The sequence below is a fragment of the Cottoperca gobio genome, chromosome 23, assembly GCF_900634415.1.
Source record: "Cottoperca gobio chromosome 23, fCotGob3.1, whole genome shotgun sequence".
Taxonomy (NCBI): domain Eukaryota; kingdom Metazoa; phylum Chordata; class Actinopteri; order Perciformes; family Bovichtidae; genus Cottoperca; species Cottoperca gobio.
The window spans coordinates 14,488,458-14,516,282 of record NC_041377.1 but is presented as its reverse complement, the minus strand read 5'-3'; the positions used below and the strand labels follow the sequence as shown (position 1 = coordinate 14,516,282).

Below are 27,825 nucleotides of genomic sequence, written 5' to 3'. Positions count from 1 at the left end.
GCAGATGTGACTTTAACGTGTCGTAAGTGAGTTTAGTGCGACGCCTGATTTTGTGCAAGACTCATTTTTTAATCCTCCTTTATTACAGAAATGGACGACTTCGAACAGGAAGTTATAAATGAGGAACTTATTGAGTTTGCCCTTCGAGAGAGCATTCAAGATGTCTCCCCATGGTTAAACAACAGCAATGTTACTTAGACTAAGAGGACTTGTAGAGCAGCTGAACAAAGATGGAGGAAAACTAAGCTCACAGTTAACTACGATATCTACAAAGAATCCATGGCTGCCTATGGTAAAGCAATGCAGCTGGCAAGAAAGGATTACTTTTCTAAGATTATCACAGAGAACGTTGGAAATTTTAGAATACTATTCTCGACTATTAACCAACTACTGAACACTGCCCCCACCCCTCCGCAGTCCTCTGCATCAAAGTGTGAAGAACTCGCATTGTTCCTCAATAATGAAATAACTTCAATCAGAGCCAGCATCACTTATGATGCAGACACAGAGAACATCTGCAAACATTGTGATGTAACCATGGGAACATTCACCTGCATCACATTAACTGAGCTTCATAAAACTGTGATAGAATGTAACTCCTCCACCTCTTGTGTTGACCCGATACCTACAGCATTCTTTAAGCGGATATTCCACAGCATTTCAAGTTTCAAGTCACAAATATTATAAACGCGTCTCTTCTAACGAGCATCTTCCCAGACGTCTTCAAAACAGCCGTTGTAAAACCCTTGCTAAAGAAACCTAACCTAGACAGTAATACGCTGACCAACTACAGGCCAATATATAACCTTCCATTCATCAGCAAAATACTAGAAAAAATAGTCTCGGTCCAAATAAACTCCTTTCTTAAAGAAAACAACATCCTGAAGGAATTTCAATCAGGCTTCAGAGCATGCCACAGCACAGAAACTGCTCTGACTAAAATAAGTAGTGACCTCAGACTAAACTCTGACAAACAAGGTCTCAATTCTTATCCTGCTAGACCTGAGTGCAGCATTTGACACGATCGACCATGACATCCTAATTAATCGTCTAGAAAAACTGGTTGGTCTTTCTGACTGTGTATTAAACTGGTTCAGAACATATATCAAAGGGAGAAAGTATTTTGTCAGGCTTGGAGATTATGTGTCAGAGAAGCATGATGCCCACTTTGGAGTTCCACAAGGGAGCTGCCTCGGTCCATTACTGTTCTCCCTATACATGCTATCACTGGGGGACATCATTAGAGAACACACTGTGTGCTTCCATAGCTACGCGGATGACACACAGCTGTACATCTCTGCTGAACCAAATGATACTACAGCTATTAACTCCATCACCACCTGTCTGTCAGCAATAAATAAATGGATGAGCAATAATTTCTTAAAATTAAATGAGAAAAAAACTGAAATCCTACTAGTAGGTCCTTTAACAAAAAGAGAGATGATGCTGAATAACATGGGGAAACTTACTCAATATCACAAATTATACATTTGTCTCAGTGTGCTTTACAGACTGTACAGGTTACGACACCCTCTGTCCTTAGACCCTCGCAATCCACAAGGAAAAACTTCCTAAAAGAAACCCCACAATTAAAGGGGGAAAAATGGAAGAAACCTCAGGGAGAGCAACTGAGGAGGGATCCCTCTCCCAGGACGGACAGACGTGCAATAGATGTCGTGTGTACAGGATAAACAACATAGTACAAATACAACATTTGACAGAAATTATGTTGTGTTGAAAAAGAGAAAGTATGGATGAATCCAGGAAAATGTCATGTCACATAAACAAGGTGACAAAAACATAATTCTTCCACCTTAGAACTATAGCTAAAATCAGACAATTTATAAATCAAAAGGATGCTGAAAAACTAATCCATGCTTTTATCTCAAGCCGACTCGATTACTGTAATGCACTCTTTACCGGCCTCCCAAAAAAAACAACAGAGAGACTTCAGCTCATCCAAAACGCTGCAGCGAGGCTGCTGACTAGAACCAAGAGGAGAGACCACATCAGTCCAGTGTTAGCCACTCTACACTGGCTTCCAGTAACTTTTAGAATTGACTTTAAGGTCCTCCTTCTTGTATACAAAGCCCTAAATGGAACCACACCAAGTTACACTGCCAACTCTTTAATAAACTATGTGCCCCCAAGAACATTACGATCATCCACTACTGGTTTATTAATTGTTCCCAGAAACATCCAAAAGAAAATTGGGGATGCAGCCTTTTGCAATTATGCACCAAAGCTATGGAACACTTTACCTGAAGACATTAGGGAGGCAAGCTCGCTCAATATCTTCAAAAGTAAGCTAAAAACATATCTTTTTACTTTAGCCTTTTAATAGTGATATTTTATATCTCTTTACTTTAGCCTGTTAATGGTGATATTTAATATATTTTTTATCTTAGCCTTTTAATGGTGAATTATTACTGGTTTAACATTGAATGTTTTGGTGTGCCAATGTTATTTTATACTATTTTAATTCTGCTATTTTATCTGCTATTTCATATTATTTTAAATCTGCTATTTTTATAATGGTACTTCAGACTCATTTACATCAACACTTATTAATTCATTATTGTACTGTAAATGCTCTTATTCTTGTACTAATTGTTATGTTATTGCTGTGAAGCACTTTGGGCTGCAATTCTTGTATGAAAGGTGCTATACAAATAAAGCTTATTATTATTATTATTATTATTATTATTATTATTATTATTATTATTATTATTATTATTATTATTATTATTACAAGCGGTCATGTTCAATACAAACACACAGGTGAGAGTCCAAAATGCCTACATTATTATGCATGGGGCCACCTGTCAAACGTACTTATTTGATCTTTTTACATCACTTTACAGTTCATTTAACTGACGCTTTTGTCCAAAGCGACTTACAAAAATACAATAAGTGCAAATAATCATGAGGATACAACTCCGAACAGCAAGAATCTTGTAAGTACATTTACTTCAAATAGGTACAATCCTTTAAATGCAGAACTAATAGCTTCAAATGAGCCAAATAAAAGTGCAACATACAGAAACAATAGAATACAAATTCAACTATTAGCTACAAATAAGCCAAACCAATATCAGTGCAACATACAAAGAACAGTTTTTTTTTCATTCGCCTGCAGTCGAAACAGGTGAGCTTTCAGTCTGAGACTGAAGGTGTGAAGATTGTCTGCTGTCCTGACATCAATGGGGAGGTCGTTCCACCATTTTGGAGCCAGGATAGCAAACAGGCGGGTTTTGTTTGAGGGGAATCTGGGTCCCACTCGTAGTGAGGGAGCAGCGAGCCGATTGGCCGATACAGAGTGAAGTGAGTGAGCTGGGGTGTATGGTTTACACAACAGTGGTTAAACAGATGTTTAGATGTAGTTTTGCTGTTATTAAACGTGGTCCCCCCATTTACTTTAATTCATCAAGAATTGTCTCAGTTTTTGAATTCTTCATTAAAAAAAAAAAAAACCTCATAGGGTGAGTTATTGATATACAAATGGTAATTTTGCGGCCGAGGTATTCCTTTAATCTTCACAAAAGATGTGTAGATTCTAAATTCACAGGAAATTCTGAATTACATCATTTAAGGAGAAATCAACACCTAGAGTAAAATCTTTCATGTGACCCACCCTTTGGTTCATTAGGAAGGAACCAAACAGTGTCAACTTTATGAAGATAATGGCCGCCATCCAAAAAGGCAAGCTTCCTATTTAACTCCGTAACATTAAGCAAAGAAAGATTTTGTGTTTGCGTCTCACTGTATTCCCTCCATGAGCATTACATGTTTCCCTGTGTGTGCTGCATGTGTCTCCACAGGTGATGTGTATGCGCTGCAGGAGCTGTCAGGTTGTGTGTCTGCCTTCAGAGGGAGCGACAGCAGGGGGCGGCTGTCTCTGCATGCAGCAGCTGTGCAGCCACAGCGAGAGATTCTGAATGTGATGCTGCAGGGTGAGAGCTCAGTGCAAGAAGTCTGAAAGAAAAGAGCATCTAGCATCTGCAGTTTGATAAAAAAAACAACAACAAACAAACATGTAAAGTGTGTATATCTCCAACTTTAACATACTTTTTTTATTGGTGTTTTTGTAGCAATGTTGGCGTCCACAGACCTGACCCTGGAGGAGCAGACGGAGGACGGGGACACGTCTCTGACTCTGGCAGCAGAGGCCGGCCTGGTGGAGAACGTCAGGACGCTGCTGCAGAATGGAGCTTCACCACACACACACACACACACACACACACACAGTCACTCACTTATCCTAAACTTTACAAATTGGCTATATATTGGTGGATCTCTTTGGTTGCTGTACATCCTCTGCTAATGTAGGTTGCTTTGTCTGCTTGACCTACAAATCACTTCACTTCAAAAGCAAAACATGAAGCTTGCGGCAGCAAATTAGCAAATTAGCATGTCATTCATTACCTCTGCCAAGGAGGTTATGTTTTCGGTGTACATGGCAAACATTATACCTGCTTTCTTCTAGCACTTAGCTCAGAGCACAGCTGTCCCTAAATGCAGCCCACAGAGCTGCTACCATAGCTGTAGTCTTAGCTTTGCCTTAGCTAGCTTAACATCAGTACATGTCGCCTTGTATTTTTCTACATTTTGTAGCAGTGAGACAGAGATCATACGACATGGTTGTATCCCTCGTCACGGGTGGGGCCTTTGTGGAGCAGGTGTTTCTCACTAAGTGGACGGCCACCCATGAAGCTGCAAAGGTGAACCTTGACACTTGCTAGCTAGAGTATGAGAGAATCAGAACTCAACATCCAGGATAAAGTTCTAGATCAATGTTCTCCTTACTTCCTCTCTTCCATCTTCTTCCTATCTCTTGCTGCCGGTGGGTTGTCCAGCTATTCTGATGCTGCTGCTTGGACACGGAGCTAAAGTAACTGCCAGAGACGGGCATGGGGTGACTCCTCTGGGGTTCACAGCTGAATATGGCAACACTGAAGCTTTGGATATACGCATACAGCAAGGTAACACTCTAACAATGCTGTTTCACATCTCTCATACTTGTATGTTGAGTAACAACACACCATTTTCTTCCACACTCATCAGACCTTGGTGTATTTGCCGTTGTGCTCCACTAGGTGGTGATGTGTGTGCCCAGGCCAGCAATGGAGATACAGTCCTGTATGATGCGTCAGGATCTGGAAACCTGGGCTGTGTCGAGCTGCTCCTGCAGCACGGAGCCAACCCGAATGTAGCCAACTACGCCTGCCAGCTGCCCATCCACAGAGCTGCATATGAGGGACACATACTGTGAGCACCCAATCCTCCTAACACCCTGGATATGGCAATATTCCCATGCCTAATGTTGGATAATATCTCGAGTTTTAAAGTGTAGTCCAGTTTCAGAAAGACAGAAATGCCATGAGTCCAATTAACACTCTTTTACATCTTACTTTGCAGTCAAATTGATCAGTGCCTCTCTCTGCACCTCGCAGCTCTACAGGGTCGTCACTGTGGTGATTTCCACAAAGAGCCTTCTGTTTATCTCTGTTTTGCAGTTCTGTCACTGAACAACACTCTAGCTCAAGCCACTAATGAACATTTTTTTCGATGTCCTGTTTTCTTCTTTTAGCTTTTTGTTTTTCACTGTTTCTGTTCTTCATTCTCTTCCTATTCCCCGCCCCGCTTTTCTAAATTTAGGATTTACATTTACTGTGGGCAGATAATAAGTCTTTTTTTAAGTCATATATCATTTTGTTGATAATTTGGTGCTGCAGTTACGAGCCTGTCTGGGATATGTTGTCCTGACAAGAGCCTCACGATCAGCTTGCTGAGGGGACTCTTCTCTAACGTCTTCTCTGTAGAGTCCTGAGGACTCTCATCCCTGTCACCGCAAAGAGAGCTATCCATCTCTCTGGCCAGAACCTCATCCACTCAGCAGCTGATGGGGGACAGGTCGAGTGTCTGGAGCTGCTTATCCAGAAAGGATATGATGTCAACGCCTTGCTAGGCACATATATCTCTGGTAGGGCACAACTCGCTCACACACATACTTGCTCAAAAAAGTAACTTTAAATAAAGACAGCCTACAAGTCTTGTCACTCTCAGATCGTAACGTCCTTACATGCACCACAAATGACAAGTTTAAAAGGGTCACTGCTTGCGACATCATTACCAACAAAGAATAAAGAGTGTCCACTGGGATGGTTTTTAACATTTTCATGCCGTTGTGTTATAAATGGAAAGCAGCAGCTTTCTAAGAAGTAATTTCTTTATAAAACTTTCTTGTAGATAATAAGCTTCTTTCAAACCATTGGAACAGTCCTTTAATAAGTGTTGAAGAAAAGCACAACATCAATAAGATGACTTTCTGGCATCTGATTGACCCCTAAATCTTGTTGCAGAGAACTACGGGGACCTCAGGAAGACTCCTCTGTACTTTGCTGTTGTAATTGTTACTTCCGAGTGATAAACAAAGCAGTGTTCCCCACTGGCCTGCAGTACAGCCTGAGGGACCGTGTCATGCTGCGGCTGCTGCTCAACAGTGGATATCAAGCTAACAGGTCCGTATGTAAAATGGAAAGAGTTTTACCATATTTGATTTCAGTAAAGTTGCATTATTTCATTAGGAATTCAGTAAAACACACTGTTTTGCGTCCGTGGTAGGTGTTTCCAATGTTGCCAGTGAAGAAATGGATAGCACCTGGACTGACCTGCATAACCAAGTCTACCAGATTTACAGTGAACCTAACGTCATCTCAGTAAGAGCCATTTGAGGCAGCAGATATTCACATCTGCTGTAGTAATACAGAGCAATACAGTGTCAGTTCATCACGTGACAAATCAATGAACCAATAACCAAACATATACAATAAATCACATTTCTGATTTGTTTTTCCTCTTTCAGTTCTGTGAGTTTGTATCGGTGTCGTGGCTCACACATCTGGTCGGCAGCGTTGTGAGGATGTTCTTGGACTACGTCGGACACGTCTGTCAACATCTGTCCCGTCCTCAAACGCGTCCTGGAGAAGACTCCCGAGTGGGACGAGATTTCTGACATACCGAGTAAAACTTCAAACAAATTACTTTTTTAATCACATTTTCTTTTTTAAAAGAGCCAGGATTTTAAGCCATGGGGATGTTTAGGAATATGTAACTAGAGGTTATGTGTTTGTTTGTGTGTCCCAGGCAAGCCACGGTCTCTGCAGCACTTGAGTCGACTGGTAATCAGAGGTCACATGAGCTTCAGGAGGCTGAACGACCCCGAAGCTGTGGCTGCTGTCCATTATCCTCCCAGACTAAAGAACTACCTGACCTACAGAGAGTACGACCTGTATGGTGACCTTTCCTCTACGTGAAACACACTTTATTTATACCTGTGTGATTGAAACACTAATGAAAAAGCACTAATCACTCTTTCAAAATATGCAAAATGGGAATGTATTTTCAAACTTGCGGTGTGTGACTGTACCTACTAATTATTGTATGCATCACAAAAGAAGAGTAATTATTTATTCCCAGTCTTAAACAATTGAAATGTCTCATTAACCTTTTGCAATGAGCAACACATTCCATCTTCTTTTTCTAACGGCGTATTTGAGCCATTGTTGGTTTAAAATAAATAAATTAGGGAAAAAATAATCCAAATGGTAATGTTTCTGAGTAAATGTAATAAGCCTTGTTTACCTTTTTTTTTTTTTCAAGCCTCCGAGCTTCCCTTGATAACCCTGTGTTTAATGCCACAAAGCTATGGATTGAGTGCAATTCCTTTCATGCAGAAATTGTTATAAAGGACTCAAAATGTCTGCGAGAGATCAATTAAGCACTTGGCAATTTGACAGTGGTGCAGCCCTAAACCCTCACAGACTTTGCGCCTCAAACTCTTCAAGTGGGGGGCATTGGGATTGCTCCCTAAATGCACTGTACACTCACGCAGGTGTTTTCACTTCACGCTAATTAGACCTCTGCTCAAAGAGAAGTTGGGCAGGGTATTCTATGAGGTCACCAAACTACATCAACCAATCAGAATGATTTAGGTGTGCGTTGTCCCGCCTTAACAGGTGCAACATGTGCATTCCTGAGAAGAGGTCTAATTAGGAGGTTAAGTGAAAACACCTGTGTGGGTGGACAACATTATTCTCACTTTGTACTGACTTTAAGTGTTCATATTGTGACATATTGTGATAATCAATATGGGTTTGACTACTTAAAAAAAGAATAGTATTGTTACTTAAATATAACATGTATGTATTGTTAGTATGAATGTTTTGTTATCTTATAATAAACAATGATATTTTTTTGCAGCAATAGTGTTTTTGTTCTGTGCTGGGAATGGCTGCGTGTAAACACAACGTGTCACTGAATGGCAGATTGGCACAAACAGAACTATGAGCTGTTTAAAGCCCTTAATATTATCAGCAACATTCCTGTTCTTTTACTATGTTCTCTGTGCCAGAGTGAAGGATTTAGTGTGATGGCGTTGATGGTATACTAGTCACGTGTTTGCATGTGAGAGACACAGGTGTAACCTCACAGCAGCTAGGTTTGCATTCTATAGATTCACGTTGAGTAAATCGGCTCTCAACCAGACCTACATTTAAAAAAACAAAAAATGATGGACTTACTATTGAGGTCAAGCTACTTTACGTCACAAATCCTGTGATGCAACACAGGATTAGTCTATTGACATGATTCTACCACACTGTTATTCATTTGAAAGGTCAAATAAAGTTAAAGCATTTAAACAAGAGTCGACTTGTTGCTAGCAGTTTTGTGAGGCTGTAGCCTACTTTAAGCTAAATGCTAATGAAAGCATGTTCTCACCCATGACAATGCTAACATGTTGATGTTTAGCAGGTTTAATGTTAACCACGTTCACCATCTTAGTTTAAGGTGTTAGCATGCTAACATTGGCTAATTAGCACCACTAGTGTAGTGGAGCAACTGACAGGTCATCGCCATCCTTAGAGCCATCCTGCTAGTGTGGCTAAAAACTCTAGAAGCTGAATTCTTGTACACATTACTGGAGCTTAGGGCCTAAGTTTTGTGTTTGTTTGTGCCTCTCGAAGCTATCACACTGCCAACAAGTGAGGGGTAAAAAAACGAATAAAAGAAAAACATTACATATCTCAGCCCATACCTTAATCGTGAAGTAGCAATACATCCATATACCGATCAGCCCTAAACTTTGTTTATCCCTGCCTCCATATGTATCTTTGCCATATTATAACAGTTTCAAAACTATCCAGATCAACTGACAAGAACAACAAAGGACAGAGATCAGGCTTAACAGGCGATACCTTATCTTTGTTTATCATTCTAGTTCTGTTTTGTTGGGTCCAGTTGGTCTTTTTTGGCCATGAACAAAGCCCCACAGGCCGTGGTGACGAACTGCTACGTTGACAGACCACAGTCTCTGAGCTCACATGCTTTTTGTGGCTCTGTCTCTCAGAGCAGTGCCTCCCAAAAAAGACGCTGCATCATGGGGCCCACACTTTGGTACGTTCCCCTCTGATCCCTCTCTTAAGGCCCAAACAGCAGCTGGCGAGATTAGAAAGGAGAGGACACTGACACACACAACACACTCACCGCAATACGGCTGGCCAGGATAGATCTGGTTCAGACTGGAGTGGGTACGTACTTCACCCGGCAAGTATCACCTCAACTGGATCGCTTATGTCCGTGGACCTCCAGCAACCTCACAGTGGACCTTTTGTTGGAACTTCTATTCCCACACACCCACTTAATTTTGGGGTGGAGACAGAAACAACTCAAGAAGTATTTTTTCTGCAGTAGTTTAAACTTATACTGACCGGCCATGAGCTGTTTCGGGTACCGCAGAGAGTTGAGTAAGTACGAAGATGTCGATGAGGACGAGCTTTTGGCTTCCCTCAGCCCTGAAGAGTTGGCTGAGTTGGAAAAGGAGCTGGTGGACATTGATCCTGACGCCAACGTGCCCACAGGACTCAGACAAAAAGACCAGACGGATAAGACCCCGACTGGTACCTTCAGCAGAGAGGCCCTCATGAAGTATTGGGAAAATGAGACACGTAGACTGCTGGAGGACGAGATCGGTGGAGGAAGCCCCAAACCGGTCAGTACTGATGTTTTATTAGATTTGTTTGGCATTTGTTCCTTTATGCCAGGGGCAAAGCCAGCTTGTTTGAAGTTGTATCAAATGGAAACCAAGACAAATTATTTATAAAAGTTAAAAATAACAAGTCATTTGAAGTACTAAAAGGAAATTCTTAACAAATCACTCTTTCCTCCACAGCTGCCTTAAAACCATCTGCAATAATTTAGCACACAATCCATGCTATATGTTTTTAAGCATTTACATGTTACAGCATTTGATTTGAAAATGTTATCAAAATACAGGATGAAGAACAAGAGGAGTGTGTAACAGAAGAAAACAGCGGCGAAGAGGATGAAAAAGATGTTGAAAATGAGAAAGAACAGAAAAAGCACAAAACACAAAAACAAATGGAAGAAGAAGAGGAAGAGGAGGAGGAAGAGGAGGTGGATGAAGAAGAAGTAGAAAATGAGGAAGAAGCTGTACCAGAGGAGGAGGAGGAGGAAGATGAGGAGGAGGAAGATGAGGAGGAAGAAGATGAGGAGGAGGAGTCAGATGATGAAGAGGAGGAAGAGGAACAAGATAATAAATTAAAACCTGAACCCTCAAAGGATTCTGGGGCGCTGATGTCACAGGCCGACACCCCTATGCTATTGAAACCCCAGAGGGTGGAGCCTATGAGACTGACTCCTCCCCCCCCACCTGTCGACCCGAACACAACCGGAAACCCGACCGTTGTCGACGAAGCTCTCCAACGAGCTCTGAACAATAACCCTGAACTCACAGAGGTTAATCTCAACAACATTGACGATATCTCACAGGTACAAATGCCGACACAAGCACATCACTTATGTAAACAAACCTTTAACCTTTCCCATGTTCCTGTGTTTCTATATTAGCTATGAGTTTGGTCAACATCGAGCTTGCTAGCATCCTGGTCTTTACTGTTGAGTAACTTTTGATCCTACGCCAGTTTATTTTTGGAACCGGGCATCTTGCTATGGTTATGTAATGGAGGTTACATATTTGGCACAACCAATTATAATGACTGGAAAATCTGGCAGTTCAATATGAAGACTGCCACCCAGTTTTCAAGTTTAAATCAACGTGTGGTTTATTCAATGGTGAGTTATAGCTAAGGAGGTTATTTGACTTATTTTAGTGTTTTGGCAGAGTGACAAGAGGATGACCTCTGTGTCAGCTATGTAAACACTGGCCTTACTGAAGTGTTAATGTCTTCAGGGGTGCTTTGACCGCTAGTGACCACTGGTGTCAATTTCCAAACTATAATTTTAGCATTAAATCATTTTTAAAGCTTCTTGTTTCAAAGTTTGAGTGTGATATATGTTTTGGTTGCCATACAGGTCAAATTATACTCTATCTTCATGCTTAAAATACTGTAACTTACTTTTTAGGAAACCCTCATCCGATTTGCTGAAGCGCTGAGGTACAACACACACGTGCGGGTCTTTAGCCTCGCGAACACCCGAGCCGACGACCCTGTGGCTCTGGCTATTGCTAAGATGCTGAGGGAGAACTCGTCCATCATCAGTCTGAATATAGAGTCCAACTATGTGACTGGAAAGGGCGTGATGGCGCTGGTTCAAGCACTTCCTGGAAACAACACCCTGACTGAGCTTCGGTTTCACAATCAGAGACACATGTGTGGAGGACAGGTAAGTTCCTCCTCACTCGCTTCCCATTTTGTCTCAATTAAACAAATCTCCACTAAGCACAAGATGTAATAATGTCTTGTTTACTCAAACCCCCCCCCCCCCCCGCAGGTAGAGATGGAGATGGTGAAGATACTGAGGGAAAACAACACCTTGATCAAACTGGGCTACCAGTTCCACCTGCCTGGGCCCAGGATGAGCATGACGGGGATCCTCACAAGGAACCAGGACCGTCAGAGACAGAAACGGCTGCAGGAGCAGAAACTGCAGCAGCAGGGCCAACAGGGGGCCCCGGAGGGAGCCGTTAACCCCAGAACCAATGCACTGGTATGCGCCATTATTAGACATGTCTAATAAAATAGGTAGGGCTGTACCTGAATGAGAATCTTTTCAGATCTGGCTGTTCAATACAAAGACTGCCACCCGGAGGTTGCCGCTTGGAGCAAATGCTTTAGCTTTCTCCGGCACTTCACTTAAATTTCAGTTTACTTTAATCATTTACAATTCAACTGACATTTTAACTGCTTTAATTGCTACACTTCAGTTTATAATTCAACTTTAATCTCATACGCTTTAACAGTTTTGCTTTGACAGTTCAATTGTTTAGACAACGGCTGACATTTCAACTGCTTTCACTTGTAACTCCCCCACTGCGGCTTCCACTGCTTTCAGTAATCACATTGGCAATTCCTCTGCCTACAGGACTTTAACTTGGAAAAAAATGGAAATGCTTCCATCTCTTACACTTCAAATGACACCTGAGCTCATTTAAATTCTTACGCTTCAACTGACACTGCACATCCTTTCAGTGCTTCAACCTCAGCTGATGGTTTAAGTACTTTGAATGGGAATTTTTAGTGTGCAACTTCCAGCGTAAGCGAGCTGAATGAATACATTTGTAATATTCCATTTTCCTCTCTCTGTCTCTAGAAAGGGACTTCATCACCTTACAGCTCACCCAGAGCCTCTCCTTGGTCCTCACCCAAACTCCCCCGGAGCGACTTGGCTAAAAAACAGACTCCTCCTGCTCCACCTCCTCCTCCCCCTCCACCACCTCCTCCTCCTCCCCCACCTCCTCCACCACCGCCTCTCCCTCATCGGGAGAACAAGAAACCCACCAGGATGATTGCGCAGGTCATCAAGGCACACGAGGCGGGCAGCAAGAAGGTGAGAAAGACAAAAGGTAAGAAGGGCAAGAAGGGGAAAGAGGAGACGAGTAGCATCCTGAAGGAGCTCAAGAACGCGCTGAGGCCCGTGTATGTGGAGAGGAGAGGGGAGGATTGCAGCAGGCCATCTACGCCAATGAGGTCAGCCCACGACCAGCTGATGGAGTCCATTCGCAGCAGCAGCGGCCGCAGCCTGAAACGAGTAAGTTGAGGGATTTGTGCAACAACAGGAATGTAGTTAGTCAAAACATGCCATTTTTTAAATTTCTAATCTAGTTATCAGTGGTATTGTCCCTTAACTACTGCATTAGATTGAAGCTGGGTTACTGGGTTAATATATTGAGTGGCAAAAAACGCAATGTACTGGTAGTCATGGTATGTTCTGTCTCCAGTTGGGTAGGCTGGAACTGTGCACTGTGGTATAATCACAATGCATTTACAGCCAAAGAGAGATATAGAAAAGCCTGAAAATATAGCCAATAATAATGTTAGCCAAGCCAATAGGAAGATAAGCTGATACAAAGAGAAAATGGATGGAAAACAAAGACATGAGCATTCAGGTTTATTTATCTCTTTTTTTAAACAATAAGTTACATTAACTGTACTGGAGATTGAATGTGTCTGAACTTGAAGTGAAGTATTACCTTGGCTGAAGCATTAGCAAAGCTTGTTACTTTGTTCAAGTGGAAAATCGGCGTTGCCCTCAGATGGCGGGGTCTCCTAGCTGTGAAATTCCTGCCACTTAGTGAAGGTATTTATAGAAACTGTTCGGTGAAACTTTGATAAAGACAGATATGACACGTTACACTACAGCATGCACCCACCAACAACACACATCCAACAAAAACAGCCCACTAACACGTCATGTGTTGACCCCACAGAGGAACATCAAGCACAGACTTGATGCAATGTCTTTGTTTGCAAGCTAAGCAAGAAAGATACTATTTATGAAGATTATAATAAATAATATACGTATTCCACAAAAATCTCCTTTAAAAAGCATCATTTGAAAAAGTCAACAATAAGAAAAGCGGTCATGTCCAATAGCGGATTAGGTTAGCATAGCATTAAGACTGGAAAAAAGGGGGAAACCGCAAGCCTAGCTCTGTCCGAAGGTGACAAAACTATAATGACAAACTTTTTGACTGAATATTTTTAAATAATGACTTGCAAAATAATAAAAAAAAGTTATCAAAATAATAATAAAAATTGTTTTTATATCAAGTCATTATTATGAGATACTTATTCATTATTTTGAGACTTACATTTTTTCCATCACATTGGCGGAAATGGGCTTCCATACTTGTCTTCCCTACTTGCTTGAACATCTCTGCTTGTAGTCTGCACTCTGCCAACACCCAGAATAATGGCCACTATGAATCAGCTTCAACCCTCAAATGAAAAATAAATGTAGTTTGAAAACTAAATTCTTGTAACCATGGCCTCAGAAGTCATAATTGCTAACATCATGACACTTGTGTCCTTTCCTCTCGATTCTGTCCCCCATCATAATCCTTAAAAAGCATTAAGGCCTTTTTCACTGCCTGTATAAAACTGACATAGCGTTGACATTTTCCAGGTTGAAGTCCCACATCACCTACGATAATACAAGCGGACGTAAAAGAGCTTTATTCGATGCCATGGAAATTGGGGAATCTGCCAATGGAGTGATGACACAAGATGAAAACATGTTGGGATCGCTAAGGAGGCAAAAACTGAAAAAGCAAATTGCACTGCAATAATAGCTTTACAAGTTGTTGTTTTTTTTACAAGTATTTAAGCATAATTGGAAATATTAAAAGGTATTTCTATTTTAATTTTGACATTAGATGACTGAACTGTTTACTGATAAGTTTTCTAATTTGTTGTTTTCTTGTAAAATTGTACATATGATCTGTTGTTGGTTGAATTATGTATTCATTTCTTAATATAGCCATTTGGTGTTTACAATACTACTTGTCAGTGTATGTGGGCTGTTTTCTTCTTCTTCTTTGGTTTCTGGATGAGCTCCATTTGAAAGAAAAAAAGGATCAAGCTGTTATGCAGCAGTATTTTATCAGTGAGTCAGTTTACTGGTCAAGCACCACTGATGCATATTCCCACTTCGACACACTCACAATACACCCACTCCTGTCAGAGTGTATTAGAGCAGGGCTGCTGCGCACTTTGTTTGAACAATTCACAAAGCAGGACACATGAAGGGAAAGAATAGACACTCAGATACTAGTAACACTGACATCACACAAGAGACATCAACTTTAAAACAAAAAATCACAAGATCAAATGAGAAGCTACTACTGGGCAACGCTACACTAACCCTAACCCTTAACAGGGCAACATCTACTTAAAGTTTGGTAACACTAGCCACCATAAGCTACGGGTTTTATTGATGAATTCAACTTTTAATTTAAACATACATTTTCTTGCTTTAAAGGGATAGTTTGAATGTTGTATGAGGTACTTAACCACAGTCAGTGTGTTAACTACAGTAGATGGCCGGTCGGCAACGTTATAAAACTTTTGCTGCTGCCTCTGTCCTCAGCAGTACATAGACTGTTTCTTCAGACTGGGGTTGTGCCGACCTCCATCTACTGTAGGTAAGACACTCACTATGGATAAGAACCTCACACAACCCAAAGCTACCAAATTTAAATCTACATTTTATGATTGCCATTCTTGTTTATTGTTTTAGGTCCAAAAGCTGTTGTGTGCGTAGGAAAATGGTGGGCAGTACTGCAGGAGGGGACAAGTATAAGATGTAATATTGCATGATAAAAAAAAGCATTATTGAGTTAAGCTCCTATGCTGATAAACAGTCCTTAATGGCCGTCCCAAGTGCAGCAGCTCAGTATGATCAATGCATTCCTTAGACTAAGTGACCTAAGAATAAAACATCCTCTACTCAAGAACATCACTTTGTCACAGCGGTCAAACTGTCCATGGGGAGATCTTTCTATCAAATGCATGCATACAATGTAGAGACTTCCTGCTTGTAAATGGGGTCTCTGCACTCAAGAGTGGTCACTACATTCTCCTCATATAGAATTTGAGATTTTATTTCAGGATGAAAGGAGGATTTCAATGCACTGTATGGAAATGTAACACACTGAGCTACAGAATATCCTTTGAGCTTTGCAGTCACAACACTCAGGCCCTTTGACCTTTGCATTCCTTCCCAATGTACGCAGTTATGCCAATTACAAATGAAAACTATTCTACTAATGTGCTAACTTTAAGCATGCTTTACAATCCTAAAATGCCAATCTAGCTTGAAGTGCATTAAAGGGCAATTTCACTAATAATTGTCCTAATATTCTACTTTTCTACTTAGCTAAATTCAGGTTATTGGACATCTTGAACAATATTTTTTGTAAAATGTATATAATTATGGATTCTATCTATATGCAACAGACAGCTTTTTGAATCATCCATAAAAAAAAGTCCAAAAGATTTTTATCAGCCGCATAAATTATACCTTTTAACAAGTTTCAACAGCGAAGTAAACACTGAGCGTAAGAATGGACAGGGTCAAAAGACAAATGCACCGTCGCTTCTATAAATGTTTTTGTTTATTTGCATGTGTACCGTATGTGTTGGTCGGGGTCTCTATGGAAGCAAGCAGTGCTGCCACACTAGTGGAAAGTGTCATACCCGCTCTAATCCCCTTCAAACTCTGCAGCACAACTGATTCAGGGCGTGGTGTCGGATGATGTGGACAATCAACTAAAAATAAATGGTAGAGGCATTGAATTGTTGTGGTTATTATTGTGACACTTAATTACATGGTCTATACTTGCAGTGACTTAATATTATTGACAGGGCAATTTCTAAATCCTCACTTTTTCCTCAAGGAACAAAAAAATATGAATCACTTTTTATTCTTCTTTTGGGAACTGGGATTTACAGTCAGTACTGTTACATTACCACGACGGCATTTTAAGGCCACTGTGGGTAAAAAAACAAAACAAATGGAGCCGTTTTTCTAGTAAATTGGTGATTTCTTTCTCGTAATATTACCCCCCTTTTAACCTACAATGGCCCTAATGTCATCATACATCACACACACACACACACACACACACACACACACAGTTGCTAAAGAAAGCTGCTAGCCGTACTGTCCGTCACTCACTCAGTTTTCTTTCTACCTGGCTCAGTGGGTGAAATTGTAGCAGTGTGATAATCCTCTGCTCAGCTGTTCCCAGATCTCCCTCTATCTCTCTCACACACAAATTACAAACTTGACAGACATGATTGTGCTCTTTTACACAAGAGCAACAAAGTATGTGTGCATTAAGGATCCAACCTATTTTCCTTAAAAAAGTAATTAACTCATAAACATAACTAACAACAGACTGTGAAGATAAAGAAAGCCCCAAATACTGAAGTATGTAAATGTCAACCTTTTATTGGAGTGTACAATGTAAGAGTTCATTATTTGTCAAGCCTCACTGATAAGGATTGGCATCCATAACAACTCATTAACCGCGACAGAAGCTAACATCAGCAAAAACATTGGCTAGGTTTTCCCCAAAAAGTATCTTGATATTCGACAAGAGGTCAGTTCTTACGTCAAACGAGTGGCAATTTGTCTTTCAAAGACATGTGAAAACAAAAAAACAAAACACATTTTGACAGGTGTTCTGGATATTTGTTACACTGTTGTAAAGAAGTTTCTGCATTAGCTCTCCAGTAACCTGCAACATGATAGCAATAATAGCATGCTACTTGTTAGCATGTGCGAAATGCTAACATGGCAGCCATAGAGAAACCCTGGAAGGCCAAGCTTTATGTTTTGACACTTAAAAAAGGTCAAAGGGGTTCTGGAGCCCTTCAATAAGAAGATTTAAAGTGACTTTTGAAAGAGGAAGTAACATATTTTCTTCTTACAATTAAAAATGTATGAGCAATTAAATCTTTGTTCAAGGCAACAGCCTTTTTTGGTCTGGTATTACCAGTTAGCATATGCTGTGTGCTAATGTTAGCTAACTTTAGATAGATATTGCTCAATTAAATATTGTTTTTCCCAATTTGTGCTACCGTTTCAGAAGATTAAATCCTTTTTTCGTCATTTCTACTTGCGGCTGCAGCAGCTGCTGTTTAGCCGGTTACAGTCCAGCTTTGAAGAAAGACATGTCGCCTATGTACTCTGGTTGGTTAGCAAGCAATGTATAAATAGAGAGTCCACATAGGACTGCTGAAGTAACAGCCCCAAAAATGTTACGTTGTGTAACTTTTACTTTGTTTTCAGGCAGACAGGATGGGTTTACCACACCGGGACAAGTCATGCCATTGCAGTTGATTTTTTAATCAAAAATAAATAAGCAACTTTAAATCCTTTTTTAAATTGATGTTACAATTTGACATTTAAAGTATTGTCCGATTGTGACAAATCCACCTTTAAATAAACATGTAGCTTGAATTATTGGAAAATATTATTTAGTTTAGATGAAATGCATGTATTTCGTCTTTGTGGGGAATAATTCAGTTCTTTTTAATAAGCAGTTCCTATATTGCACCTCATGATCTACTAGTTAAGAAAATATTGATACTCGTTTAATTATTACCATGAATCTAGCGTTTGTCGTCTACAACAGGAAAATCCCTACGTTAGCCTCGCTGTTTCTGTACAGTTACTTAGCACATGGACCCATTACAAGCATCAGGTGTGTAACACTAAAATGTCTTTATTCCTCAAGCTTTACATGATGAATGACCTGATTCCAACAAACAGCCATTTATTAATACTCTGCTTGCTGCTGGTAAAAAAGAAAGAAAGAAAAAGAGCACAATTTCAACTGAATCTGTAGTGTGACTGACAGATGGCCAGCCATAACTGTGGGCTACCTCTGTGCGCGTACTGTATGTAGTGTGGTGGGTTAAAGATGCTGACTGTCCAAGTGCCTCATTACTTAAAGCATATGCATGTTCCATAATGATACAGACCTCAAAAATGTCCTGTATTCATGCAGCGAGTCTCCTCTTTCAATCTGTGCAAAAATATAACAAGACTCAAACTCTGGAGCAAATTTACAGTCGACAGCAAATTAAGCTAAATATTCAAAAAAGAGCATTTTACGTTTTTTTTCTTCTTCTCTGTTTTAAGAAAATATGAGTGCTAAACTAGGTTCATTTGAATAAGTAAAAATAAACTAGAGAGCAATAGGGTATGAAAATAGTTTTCCCCCTCCTGACGAACAATGAAGACACGATCGATGAAGGATTTCTGGCGACTAAGCCCTCCCTTCAAATCACTGACCAAAAGAAAGAAAAAAAACAAAACGTTCAACTCTAAAAGGTTCAATAGAAAACTTGATGTAAGATTGCACGTGTTAATCTGGGGACTGGGAACAGGGAACATGTGTGATGGGAGGCAGCAGATATTAAGGATGGCCGAGTGACAGATGGAGGTGATGAGGAAGAGATGCAGAGAAATGGGAAAAGCAGAACCCAGTTAAAATGAGACGTATTGCCATCAAGAGACGAGATGGAGCCGGCAGAAATGATGGAGATAAAGAAACAACGACCTAGGAGATATGAGAATGACAAACATTTACAGATTAAATGAGGTATTGCACAGATTAATAAAAAAAAAAAAAGCATAAAAAAAGGCAACAAAAATATACAGCAAAAATTATAGAACATTTACATTTAGAGTTTTGAAATTAAAGTTTCTTTTTAGAAAGACAATAACTATTTTAGTGTCATAATCATCCACGGGTTGGGGAGAAAAAATAAATAAATATCGCTAGTCCTCCCATTCATCATCATCTTCAAAGTCCTCGTCATCGTCATCGTCATCGTCCTCATCTGTGGAAGAGAAGAAGACGTTCACATAAAGTGTAATGAAAACAGCTCAAAGGATGTTCTCACAGGCAATGAAATAATAAAGCACAAATCAAACAATGGGCATTTTCCAAAGCACTTTCAGATAAAGTTTGTATGTATTTGTGGCAGCAAGAACGTCATAATTGTTTTTATTCTTCCGTCTGTTGAAGTGTAAACCTTCACTTTGCACTTTCTTACATTAAGGGAAGAAAGGTTTCCTCCACTGAGAGGCTTAAAAAAAGAAAAAGGAAACCACGAGGATGTTCGAGACTGATGAGGAAGCGGTGAAATTCAAATGTATACTTTGGCGACAATGTGTCATCTGACAGACAGTTAAAGACGCAGAGTGTCGAGGAACTGCTCTATTCTTTACGGAAGAAGAGGCAAGGTGAACTTCTCCCCAGGATCCACTCCAATGAATTGTGAATTAATCAGAACGTACTGTAAACTGCTCAGTGAATGTAATATAATGTAAAGTGTTGCACTAATGACATTGTGTAAACATTCCCGTGACAGAAAGCAGGAGACAAAGATTATATGAGCGCGTTGAGTAGATGGAGAATGTGTCTGTGTTTGCAGGCACCTGAAGAGTGAATCGCCTTGCTCCGTTTCTGCATCACCTCCATCAGGGCCCCGACGATGCCTGCCGAGAGGGCCGGGGTGGAAGGCGCTGAATCGCCATTGTCTTCCCTCTGTAAAGACGACGGCACGAGTTAGAGCACAGGATAAAGCTGAACACGTATTTGATTAAGAGGTGTGTCGTTTGTGACGAATGAGTACCGACCGCTTTGAGTTTGGTTCCTAGTCGGATTTGGCCCAGAAGTGCGTCTCTGCCGGTGCTGGACACCGGCCTGTCTTTCTGCTCCACCTTCTTCAGCTGGTGGCCTTCTCTAATCTGACTCAGCAGTGCCGACTTGGGCACGCCGTCGCCGTCGTCCCCTCCGTTAGCCTCCATAGGGGGCGGAGGAGCAGGGGGCGGAGGGCCAGGAGGCGGTGGAGGAGGAGGGGGGGGAGGCGGTCCTCCGATACTGGGTGGAGTTGAGGATGAGGAAGAAGGAGGCGGTGGGGGAGGCGCCACAGGAATTGAGGCATGGGCTGGTGGAGGGGGAGGCGGGAGAGCGCCTCGGCTGGGCGGGGGAGGAGGCGGTGGAGCGGACATGCCCGGTCGGGACGGAGGGGGAGGAGGGGGCGCTGAGACGGGAGCTCTGGAGGGGGGAGGAGGTGGCGGGGCACCTCGCCCCCTGGCAGGAGGAGGGGGAGGAGGAGCCGAGCCGTGGTGGGGGGGCGGTGGAGGAGGGCCGCCTCTGGATGGAGGGGGCGGAGGAGCTGGAGAGAAAAACCAAAAGTTGTAATTACCGCTACGCATCACGGAGAGATCACACTGCAGCCGTGAAGAACATCCACATCTCTTTTAATGCATTTTGTTACATTTGATTAAAAAAGGGAGACACAGAAGATCTGAATAATCAGAAGGATTTCACAGCACATCATGCAGTTATATATACACACACACAAGCCACTGGTGTTTTCTCACTACTGAAAACTAATACTGTGTTTTTAATGTCTCCAGCTGTCCTCATGATGCGCAAGAGTCCAACTAATGATGAAAAATCCGACTCAAGGACAAGCGAGTGTTAAAGAGCAAAAAGAACTCGCACGCTATTATAGAATTCCTAAGTTGACATGCTTAGTGTGTCACAGCAGATCATACATTAGGAACCTACCATTGCACCTGGGCGGTCCTGGGGATAAAACCACCGCACTAGTTAGACTGACTTAAAAATCGATGGCAACATTGTGAAATTGCACACACACACACACACACACACACACACACACACACACACACACACACACAGTGTTGAAATCGTCAGCAGTACAGCTAGTTATCGTTAGCTGTTAGCAGCCGGTATCGGCGGTGCTGTTGACGTGCAGTAATGTGCGTTCGGGCTCTATTCAGTATTGGGAGAAGGTAAACGTTACCGTGATGTGTTCAAATGTAATCTTGTCAAATTTAGTTTTTAAGTTCACAGTTGTTTGCAGATGTTTTCAAAAGCAATAAGAAAAAGACATTAGAGGGAATTATGGTTAAACTTCCTAACAAAAGAACACTATTCAAACGTAACAACTTGGGATTTATGGTTTTCTTTTTAACCGTGGTATCAAATTGACATCGAGAATCGAGGAATTTCACTGGTATTGGCATCGACTGCTACATTTCTGCTATAGTGACACCCCTACGGTAAACGAGTGTCTGTCTTTAAGGCCGAACACAGTGAGCCTTACCTTGTCTCCGTAGCTCATTTTTGACAGCTTCGACGCCTCCTTTCTTCTCAATGAAGTCGTAGATGACCTTAGAGGTCTCCTTGTCCTTCAGCTGAGCCTCAGAGATGCCGCACATATCGAACAGATTCTTCAGCTCTGGGTCCAAGTTATTTAACTGAAGAAAAAAAAAATGTCACCATTTGTGGCTTGATTTTAATTGTACGGAATCACTACAGAGGGGTCTGATTTAAAATAAAAAAAATTAAATAAAGATACCCTTGATAATTCTCCCGGGGCACATTTGTATATAAAACTTTTGTTACAATTGATCAGGCTTAAAAAATGTAGACAATGTGTCTCATTCAGGAAACACATGTGAGAAGTAACTTTTATTTAATCCTTTGTGTTAGTAACACTACCAGGTTGGCACCAAGGAAGTTAGGACCGGTCTTTTATCATTATTTGGTTCAAACGTTCCCCCTTCATATTGTGCTCCAAATAATACGAGTAATAAAATGCTGCCATTAGGTTCTGGTCCTGGTTAAATGCCACATTGTGGTGCAATTATTGCTCTTGGCAGATGTATTAATTTCTTGCGAACACGCTGCTCTTAAAGTCACATGCTTTGAAGTTGAGGGATCTGGTAGAAAGAGGGAAGACATCGTGTTCGTACCACGACGGTATTTCACTTTGTGGGGTGAATCTCTGGAATGGTTTGGATATAGAACTCAAGCAAAGTCCAAATATAAAATCAATTCACATCATTTTATTCTTCCAACTCCTTTTAGTTTATATTATTTTAGTTTTATTTATTTATATAGTTTATAAGACTTTGTAGAGTTTGCTACTGTACATTTATTTTTTAGATGTTATTTTTACATATTTGTTACATGTTCCAAATAAATAAAATGCATCTAAATGATAAACTAACTTATGATCCTTATCTTCAGAATTTACGGCAATATTTATTTACTACCACAACGGTTTATGTCCATTAAACAGGAATCCAAGTTGACCACAGCTGCTGTGCTGTGAATGTTTGATACTCAAAATATTTTAGGGGCATCTATGAAGTACTTTATCTACAGTATGTATGGCGTAAGGACAGAAAAGAAGAGACAAAATGTAGCTGGTAACACTATGAAATATATTCTTTGCTCATTTTACTTTGTGAAGGTTTTGAGAGGTGAGCGAGCTTTATTCAACAGACGTCATCCAATTAAATCAGTCCTTGAAAGCATTAACTTATGAAACCAAATCATCTGAATTCCATCTCTTTCATTTTCCGTCAGAGTAAAGTCCTCTGACCTGCGTGATCTCATGCTCATCATCCCACATGCGGCATAATTTCTGATGATGCTTTTTGGGAACAAGTCCATGGATTATGCAGATGCAGGTTGATTCTCTTCCCTCACAAATATCCTTGCGTAACCCTCCTGATGACTTGGCCACGCAGCTCGGCTTAATATTTCGGGGCCGAAATTACATTTCTAAAAAAAAAAATCTGTCTGTGTGAGTGACGAACAGATTAACCGAAGGGGCCAAGTTTTAGGAATATCTCCAGGTCACAGACTACAACGTGTGCAGAGCCACGCATGCAAACAGACGTCAACATTCTTGTATTGCACTTACATCAAAACCTGTATTTGGATCCCATCCTACATGTCCGATGTGCCTGTGAGAGAAGCCAAAGAGAGAGCAGGTGAGATCACAGATATGGTAGAACATATATACGCTACATTTCCCAAACAAAGAAGAGCGGAGGTTCGACAGACTGCTGCAAAACCCACATTATCCCCGTTTCTTTTTTTATCCAGATGGCCCATTAAAGACTACAACAGCGGCCGTCGACTATTCCTGAAAGCACAGCGCAGATTTTCCTGCATTACCAATTATACTACACACAGTATAGGATTGAATGAATCCAGCCTGGATTAATTCCTCGCACAGATTCACCAGTCCTTATATGGACAAGAGGGATATAGAGGACAAACGCGTCATATAGGAAACATGACTACAATAAACTCAGCGTAGCTGTTGCACTGCGGGTTCATATATATAAATGTTGATCTGAATTGTATCACATAAGGAAAAACAACTGTCCTAGCAAACCATTTTGATAATCGATCAAGTCATTTTTCATGCAAAAATGTCAGAAAATGCTGTTTTATATCCTACTAAAGTGAATATCTTTGGACTGCCTAAACAAAACATCCCCTTGGACACTTTTCACTATTTTATGTTTACAATTGTACAACTGAGAATCATGACCACTGAGTTATGGTCATATCATTTCATTATCATGTAGCTCCACCTATAGGCAGAATGCTTTCAAAGTTAGCAGGATAACTAAAAAATGGACATATGGAGTTATGGCACAATGTGCGACATGTTATGACGTATCAAAAAGCCTCATTGAAAGACGTTACGTGCAAAATCGGACTCACTGGAAGTTGCTCGGCGTGCCGATGTCTGCCTTGGTCAACCTCTTCTTCTTCGCCTTGCCCTTTTTCTCCCTCTTTTGGAAGGACGAGTGCACAATGTTGTTCACTTGAGAGTTGTTATGGTAACGCTGAATGTTGCTGATCTCTGGGTTTTTGATGTCGACGGTCGCCATGGGCAATGACGGGCCTTAAAAATGACAGAGACAATAACGTCAGGGTTTATATAATACAACACGTGGAATGCATAGAAGACAACAGTTTCCTTTAAAATATTGGAGAGCAAAACTTGATTGTATGTGTCTGGAAGTCAAACTGAAAACACAAGCTTTTCTGAGTCAGCGGTGTTCCTTCAGTTATGTAATCTGTTATTCAATAGCGGACTAATATATGGACTGTTTGGCACAGAGAGGTCTGGATATTTTGCTTGGGCTTGGAATATGTGATATTAATGAGTCATCTCATTACTTGACAGAAGTGGTTAAGATTGATATTTTAAACATGATTACCACAGATTACAATGTCATTGAGATATTAAGGTTTAAATATGTTGTAAAGCTCAGTGTGGCGAGCCTTCCTTCAGTCGGCGGTCTTATTCATTCTGAAGTGAGTCTCAATCATCCAAACTGTCAGCTGTGTTCATTTATGTTAGTGACAGTCTTTTATTTATTCTTTATTCTAGCATTTATCCAGAAAAAGTTGTTAAGAGATGTTAATCTCAATAAGGCCACGCCGTGACATGCAAACATAACAATGAGTTATCAGACTGGTAACCTCTATAACAACAGATATCTGCTTATGAATACAAAATATGTAGGCAACGCGACAAGATTCTGTTACGAGAAACATTCAGATTTTCGTTTGTAGTTCGAGTAGTATTGACCAATCACGTTTGAGCAGTTGAATGAATGCATATAAACAGCGGCTACCAACGATTACGCGTTGAAGTGAATTTTGGATGAATACGAAAATGAATTGGACTGGACACAGGCGACCCAGAAACACCCACATGTCATACAACTACACAAGGTGAAGTGAACTGCTAACAAGCAACCACAGGGAGCAGACAACAGGAGCTCCAACATACACATGCAGCCAAACAACGTGGATTTCAAATCCACAATGGAGAGGTAGCTGTGCCTCAGCTGCAGCACTGACCTTTTACACTCGCACTACAGGGATTACAGGGGGTTTTGCTGGGCGAGGGCGAAGCTGACCGACTGCGTCGCCTCCTCAACCTGTCCCAAATACACCCCCCGTCTCTTGCCCTGCAGGTGCTCATGCTGACACCAAAAAGCATTTTGCCAACCAAGGTGTGAGCGCGCTGTTCGGAGGACACGGAGAGCCGAGCGGTTGGGTTGGAGAGAGATGGGTACAGTTCGTCCTGAGGGAGAACCAGGCAGTGTAAAGAGGTCAGGCAGCTCCCTGGGCTCAAACCTCCACCTCCTACCGCTGCTCCTCCTCCATTGAATTCATAATTAGGTTCCTCAGTGGGAGCAGACAGGAAGGTGGTGCAGAACATCATCGTAGCAGCTGACTGGGCATGAGCAACACAGTGATAACAAGCTCAGATGGAGACACCAAGGAAGATCCAGGTTCAAACTAATGATTTGTGGTTCAGCTTTGGCGCCGGACCAATCTGAGGTTTTCTTTCTCAGTCAAGAAAGAAATATTGTTTGTTGGAAGTATCACATCCAGGAGGTTCCCGTCCCCAACATGGACAGACTGCTTTCCAAAAGAGACAATTGTGTCTTTAATATGATTTTGCAAGTAGGTAAAAATCTATCTGGTGTCTCGTTTCAGCATCGAGTCCAGTCTTCTCCGAAAAAAAAAAAAGGTTTCTTCTTTGCTGAAACCTGAAAGCCAAGATGATCCCAAAGGTTTCCAAAACACGACCAAAACACCAGCATGGAAAATAAGCCCACTTGCGACGGACTTGGTGCAATTTATATCCTCATCAGACATCTGGTGGAGTTTACTCACATACTGTCCGAGCTGTGAAGGCAGACATCCAGCAATGCCATCAGAAGGAAGAAGAGCCAGCCAACACTGAGCCAGTCAACTGCCAAAGTTTACTCTTCCTCCTACATTCCTTCCATCACAGCAAGAGTTTTCTTCTATGCAAATTGTTCACCAAGTTTCTGTGTCCCTGCTTTAGCCGTCTGTCTGAGCTCTGCATATTTTGTATCTGTTTTGCAATCATTTCCTATGCCTTTGACTTTGCATCTCAGCGGGGAGCACTGTCAGATTATCTTGCTCGGATTGGCTCGCTGCGAACATTTCCCCACCCACCTCCACTAGCATCTCCTCCCTCTCCCTGCAAAACACACAAATGGATCTAATCCCAGCAAATCATTCTGGATTTAGTGCTGGATTTTACGTAACCATTAAAACCCATCCACGCGTAATCCCTCGTTAATCTCAGGGGTTTCTAACATGAGAAAACGTGAGGAAGACGGAGAAATAAAAAAAAAGGCAGAAAGAGAAGCAGAGAGAAAATGAAGACGGGGCAGATGGGGACACATGATGGGAAAAGGGCAGCAGGAGAAAAAAAGGGCAGAACAGACGGAAAGCATGAACCAGACGGGAGATGACAGACAGTAACAGCACTATGATGCGGTAATGGGAAGTTAGAGTGAGACAGATGGAGGTGGGTTGGAAAGGCACCAGATCATACACAAGAAGCACTTGTTCAGAAAACTGAAACCATCCATGACAAATCCAAGATGGTTCAGACATACAGTCAATGCACGGCAGCATCATTTAGGTGCAGCTAAATGCAACACGTCCCTTTTAGATAACAGGTGGAGATCTTAAAACAAGCTACATTAGAGAATACTAAAGCAGAGTCAAACAATCCTTGGCTGTCAATGAAGTCAACCATTGTCCCACAATGCTTTACTGTACAGCAGCTTGGAGTTACATGGCGGTAGCGGCGTCGTGTGTGACCGTATATGACATCTGATCAAACGTGACCCCGTGTAAAGCTTCTGCAGGCCCAATGCGGTTAAACTGCTCCGAATGTGAGCGTCAGCCGAAATGTGGAAATGTGTCATTTGTGTAGCGAAGGCCTCTGCACGGCTGCATGCACACACACAGATGTATTAATAAGCCGACTGGTTCCAATCATGCTTTATGTCAGTCTGAAGCCTCGGGGCTGTGCGTCTTATGCCGTACGTCCACAAACAAATGTGTGCATATGAAATGTATTCCACGTGTTTATATGTAGAGTCGGCTGCCGGACACAGTAATGTCATCTTTGAGTGTTAGCTGCATTGTAATTAGGGCTGTGGCGAATACATGTAGTTCAAGACTTCATTCATAGCTTTGACATTGAAATTCTAAATGAATGGACTTAGAATGAAGACAACCTTATTGTGAATCACAATATCTCAATATATGATTTCATCACGATTGGATTC

The 27,825-nt window shown here is 41.3% G+C and overlaps 2 protein-coding genes and 1 pseudogene across 4 annotated transcripts in view; 2 read left to right on the top strand and 1 right to left on the bottom strand.

The window, feature by feature from the left end:
- The first annotated feature begins 90 nt into the window (after positions 1 to 90).
- On the top strand, positions 91 to 8,138 carry LOC115028437 (ankyrin repeat and SOCS box protein 15-like; annotated as a pseudogene).
- A 1,462-nt stretch (positions 8,139 to 9,600) lies between these two features.
- On the top strand, positions 9,601 to 14,757 carry lmod2b (leiomodin 2 (cardiac) b). Its single transcript, XM_029462048.1, has 6 exons — positions 9,601 to 10,055; positions 10,460 to 10,851; positions 11,446 to 11,706; positions 11,815 to 12,030; positions 12,634 to 13,071; positions 14,449 to 14,757. Exons 1-6 carry the CDS (start codon positions 9,776 to 9,778, stop codon positions 14,473 to 14,475), a joined length of 1,614 nt encoding a protein of 537 aa, XP_029317908.1. The 5' UTR covers positions 9,601 to 9,775; the 3' UTR covers positions 14,476 to 14,757.
- Positions 14,758 to 17,261: 2,504 nt separating this feature from the next.
- The window catches only part of waslb (WASP like actin nucleation promoting factor b), a 24,557-nt gene continuing 13,993 nt past the window's right edge, over positions 17,262 to 27,825 (bottom strand). For 2 of the 3 annotated variants that reach the window (XM_029462050.1, XM_029462051.1), the window contains 6 exons: positions 24,410 to 24,593; positions 23,595 to 23,637; positions 21,984 to 22,137; positions 20,482 to 21,023; positions 20,281 to 20,389; positions 17,262 to 19,679 (listed from right to left, as the gene is read on the bottom strand). In XM_029462050.1, the coding sequence (XP_029317910.1) occupies positions 19,618 to 19,679; positions 20,281 to 20,389; positions 20,482 to 21,023; positions 21,984 to 22,137; positions 23,595 to 23,637; positions 24,410 to 24,593 (1,094 nt within the window). In that variant the 3' untranslated portion in view covers positions 17,262 to 19,617. The remainder of the gene's footprint in view (positions 19,680 to 20,280; positions 20,390 to 20,481; positions 21,024 to 21,983; positions 22,138 to 23,594; positions 23,638 to 24,409; positions 24,594 to 27,825) is intronic. The other variant, XR_003834555.1, reaches the window with a different exon arrangement.

Bases quoted from the DNA above. Each gene is read 5' to 3' on its own strand.
- lmod2b (XM_029462048.1), top strand. From the start codon at position 9,776: ATGAGCTGTTTCGGGTACCGCAGAGAGTTGAGTAAGTACGAAGATGTC. The intron at 10,056-10,459 runs GTACTGATGTTT...AAGAAGAGGAAG, and splicing joins AGGAAGCCCCAAACCGGTCA to AGGAGGAGGAAGAGGAGGTG. The intron at 12,031-12,633 runs GTATGCGCCATT...CTCTGTCTCTAG, and splicing joins ACCCCAGAACCAATGCACTG to AAAGGGACTTCATCACCTTA.